Raw genomic sequence first — 4,751 nt, 5'->3', positions numbered from 1 at the left:
ATATATATATATATATATATATATATATATATATATATATCTTCTTTGAAAGTTTGAATGAAACTTTGAATTTACGAACATTGTGTTAGACATTAATATGAAATCAGTAACGTAATTAATTCTGTTAACAAGTTCACGACGTAATGAACGTTTTATGAACGTCATGAATATCAATAATGTCATTTTTAATAGATACTTTATCGTTTAATTCTTTATTTCATCTCGAACCGATTGAAAAAGTTTATCGATCCTTAAGAATGATTTCCTAGTAAATGGTACGCGTTGTTCTACGAAGTTATACAATCGTGGCACAAATTCACCTCTTTCTTTCTCTCTCTTTCTCTCTCTCTCTCTCTCTCTCTCTCTCTCTCTACTAGATTCTTCCTCCCACCAAAAGTCTACTGCTTATAAGAGATCATCATTTTACTACTATTCTCCTTGCATTCCAGACACGTCAAAAGTTCGTCTATACCAATCGATCGGATGTATTCGAAGTTGAAACTCGGACTAGTGAAAGTTCACGTTCTCGCGTTCGTTCGCTGACCCGACTTACTAGCTAACATCGGTCTAACTTGAAAAAAAGAAAAAAGAAAATAAAAAAGAAGAAAGAAAAGAAACATTTTTCGAACAACTTCCTCTCGGCGATTATTTTCAAGTTCATTTTTGTTTGTTTTTTATTAATTCTTTTTTTTTTTTTTTTTTTTTTTAATTTTATTTTTTTATTTTTTTATTATTTCATTTTATTTTTTCTCCCCCTCCTCTCTCTCGTATATTCTCCTATTCAATTATTGATTGTCCATGTCACTCGAATGAATCGATGCGTACGAGATACGCGTGAGTATTACGAACATATGTTACATATATACATGTAAATGTTATCTCAACGTGTACGAGGTTTCTTGTGAATGAAGATGCAACCGGATTGATAAAACTAAACGCGTATATCTATCGCCTTGAAAGATTACTGAGAATTATAAACATAAAACGTGGCGGCTATTAGCCTAGCAAGCAAGCGAGCGAGCGAGCGAGCGAGCGAGCGAGCGAGCTAGCTCGATTATGCTACTACTCGCTTATCGACTCGGATGAAAAGTTCATAAGGATAGGAGTAGGAGTCATAGCTGTGAGTTGGTAGGGCGAGAACATCATTCGTGTAGATATGTGTGTGTATGTGTGTGTCCGCGCGCGCACCCAAGCTTACCTTCGCTCGTTCGCTCGATCACACCACCACCATCACCACCACCATCATCAACTAACAGCAACAGCACCACCCGGACGTAACCTCATGGCATTTCTTGCATTTGCGATTACGTTCCTTCTTCTTCTACTTCTTCTACTTCTTCTTCTTCTTCTTCTTCTTCTTCTTCTTTTTCGTGTTCTTTTTAAGAGGAAGGTCGCGAGACTGCCGTTATCGTAACTATGTGATGATTTATCGATCGTATCTCAAAACAATTCCCAGTCCGAATTTCAAGAACGCTAAACTATCTCATTGTAATATTTGAATATTTCCAGATCTTATCTGATTTAATTCAATTTTTCTTCTTTTTTCATCGTTGCATTTACATAACTATTGATTAGAGATACGCGAGAGACCGAAATAAATACTGAGTAAGAGTTTATTATTACCATGTATCTTTTTGATGTTACAGTGTGGCTCCTTGGACATCGGCGAAGAACGCCAGCGTCGGGTCGCTATGATGGAGTCCCTCTGTCAGGTGAACAACAAGACCAACAACGGCAATGATTCTAACAAGGAGAACAACAACAATAATGTTAACCATCATCAAAACAACAACAACAACAACAACAACAATACGATAACAAACAACAACAATAAGAACAGCGGCAACAACAACAGCAATTCAGATTGTCCGGATCCTCAGCAAAGGCTGGCAGTGTTGAGCTTCGAACAGGTGCGTCGATTGAACGACGTGATGGACGAAGTTGTCAGCATTCACGGTAGGGGAAATTTTCCTACGTTGGAAGTTAGACTGAGAGATCTCGTGACGGTGGTTCGTAGCAAGCTCGAAGGTGACCCGAGCAATGGCGGTGCCGGTATGAGGGTAAGGGACATCAGGCTGAACGGTGGTGCGGCGTCTCACGTATTGGCGACCGAATCACAGCCTTACAACGATCTCGACCTTATATTCGCCGTGGAATTGTCGAGCGGCCGAAATTACGACAAGGTTAAGGCCGCCGTTTTGGGCTCTCTGTTCGATCTTTTACCCGAGGGCGTTAGCCGCAAACGCATAACGACGTGCAGCTTGAAGGAGGCATACGTCAGTAAGATGGTCAAAGTGAACAACGACGGTGACCGATGGTCCCTGATATCCCTCGGGAATTCGCGTGGTCACAGGAACGTCGAGCTAAAGTTCGTCGACTCTATGAGACGGCAATTCGAGTTCTCCGTCGATAGTTTTCAAATAGTTCTTGATTCGCTTTTATTATTTTACGAGTGCAGCAAGCTACCGATAGGGGAGAACTTTTATCCAACGGTCGTGGGCGAATCGGTATATGGTGATTTCCAGGAGGCACTTTACCATCTTCACAAGAAGTTGATATCGACGAGGCATCCGGAGGAGATACGGGGCGGTGGTCTGTTGAAATATTGCAATCTCTTGGTCAAGATGTACAAGCCTTCTCAACCGGACTACATAAAGACGCTAGAGCGATACATGTGCTCGAGATTCTTCATCGATTTCCCCGATATAAGTCAACAACGGGCGAAACTCGAGAATTATTTGTGGAATCATTTCGTTGGGCCCGAAGAGGAGGCCCTAAAGTACCAGTACCTGATGCTATTGCACAGCGTCGTCGAGGAGTCGACGGTTTGCCTGATGGGTCACGAACGGCGACAGACTCTTGCATTGATCGAAAGTCTCGCATGCCAGGTACTTTATCAGGAACAACAGCAACGGCTGACGAATCATCAGCAAGCACCACCGGGACCACCAGCGACCTACGTATACGCTAACGGCTATTATTACGCACCCGTCATACCTGCCGCGTGTTACACGTGCACCTGCAACTCTTGGATGGCGTGCTCGTCGTGATGCGACCCCGCCGTCGTTTTAACCATCGCCGTCGCCATTTTTTTCTTATACCATACCAACCCCGTCCTCGTTATCATCATACACGAGTGCTTGATCACTCGTAAATGGACTTCTTCATTGTGTTACCGTGGCTCGTGTGGAAAACGATGGGACGAAGTGAACGAAAGATCGACGATATTCGATCGACCGCAACAACAGCAACAACAACTACTACTACTACTACTAGTACTACTACTATTACTATTACTACTACTACTACTATTACTACTATTACTACTACTATTATTACTATTACTATTACTACTACTATTACTATTGCTACTACTACTACACGTCGGGGTTGGTAAATCCTCGACGGCGGCGACAGCACCAACAACAACAACAACAACAGCAGCAGCAGTAACAGCAACGGCGACAGTAGTAGCGGCTATGGCGACGACGCGACGATGACGTCAGTGTTCGAGGGGTGGACGTAGACGATAAGGAAAGGCCAGTACCAGTTCTTGTTTGGTGGACCGCTTTGGAGGCGATTCGCCAAATAAAATAAAAGAAAAAAAAAAAGAAAGAAAGATGAGCAGACACTTTTGAAAGTCACCAGCCTTTCCGAACCGTCATTTGTCCCTTCTTCTTCTTCTTCTTTTCGTCCCTTCTCTTCTCCCTCTCTTCTTTCCTCTTCTTCATTGATATACCCTCGCGATTGACGTCATCGTCTGGTTGCTTTGCCAACGAACAAAGAAAGAGGGAGAGTGATAGAGAGTGAGTGGGAGAGAGAGAGAGAGAGAGAGATGAAATGAAATGAGATGAGATGAGATGAGATGTGAAACCAAGAGAGAAATCTTCGTGAAACAAAGTATAATTTTTGGTTGCTTGCTTGTTTGTTTGGTTCGTTGGTTGGTTGGTTTGTTGGTTGGTCGGTCGGTCGGTCGGTTGGTTGGTTGGTTGGTTAGTTAGTTGGTTGTTGTTGTGTGCCTACCAGAAATATATATAAAAAGAAAAATCGAAAATAGAGACCGTTAACGAAAATTAAAGAAGCTGTAATTGTCTTTTCGCGAAGAGAAAAAAGAAATTAATAAAGAAAAAGTATAAGGGAGGAATCATGAATTAATGATGATAATAATAATAATAATAATAATAATAATAATAATAATAATAATAATAATAATAATAATAATAATAATATTAATAATAATAATATTAATGATAATGATAACGATGATAATAATAATAATATTAATAATAATAATAATGATGATGATGATGATGATGATGATGATAATAATAATAATAATAATAGGTACTCCCTCTCTCTCTCTCCAGTGTATGGCGATATGAAAAATAAAGTTAGATAAAACTGATCGTAAAATAATTGATTCTATGTGTATATTATTGTTATAGATAAGGAAAAAAAAAGAAAAAAAAAAGGAAAAAAAATATATGAAAGGGTTGATGATAATGGGGGGAAAGGGGGGGGGAGAGAAGAACAGTAGTACACATCGATGCTCGCTCTTAGCGATTTTTTTTTAGCGTTTGAAGATAGGATTTTGAAAGAGAACAAAAAAGGGACAAAGAAAGAGAGAGAGAGTGTGTGTGTGTGTGTGTGTATGCGTATTAGTGTGTTTGTGCGCGTATTCGTGTATACGTGTGTGTAGGAGAAAAATCGAGAGCGTATCGTCATTTCGAAGTCATTCCGAATGTTCACGG

The 4,751-nt window shown here is 40.3% G+C and overlaps 1 protein-coding gene across 6 annotated transcripts in view; it reads left to right on the top strand.

The window, feature by feature from the left end:
• Positions 1–3,658, top strand: part of LOC122634736 (terminal nucleotidyltransferase 5C-like) — a 63,549-nt gene extending 59,891 nt beyond the window's left edge. For 5 of the 6 annotated variants that reach the window (XM_043823971.1, XM_043823973.1, XM_043823970.1 and 2 more), the window contains exon 2: positions 1,647–3,658. In XM_043823971.1, the coding sequence (XP_043679906.1) occupies positions 1,647–3,050 (1,404 nt within the window). In that variant the 3' untranslated portion in view covers positions 3,051–3,658. Of the gene's footprint in view, positions 1–1,643 lie in introns of all 6 variants that reach the window. The other variant, XM_043823972.1, reaches the window with a different exon arrangement.
• The last annotated feature ends 1,093 nt before the right edge of the window (positions 3,659–4,751 follow it).

This window comes from Vespula pensylvanica, chromosome 15 (genome assembly GCF_014466175.1).
Source record: "Vespula pensylvanica isolate Volc-1 chromosome 15, ASM1446617v1, whole genome shotgun sequence".
Taxonomy (NCBI): Eukaryota; Metazoa; Arthropoda; class Insecta; order Hymenoptera; family Vespidae; genus Vespula; species Vespula pensylvanica.
The sequence above is the reverse complement of the archived record's forward strand: the minus strand, read 5'-3'. Positions and strand labels throughout refer to the sequence as shown.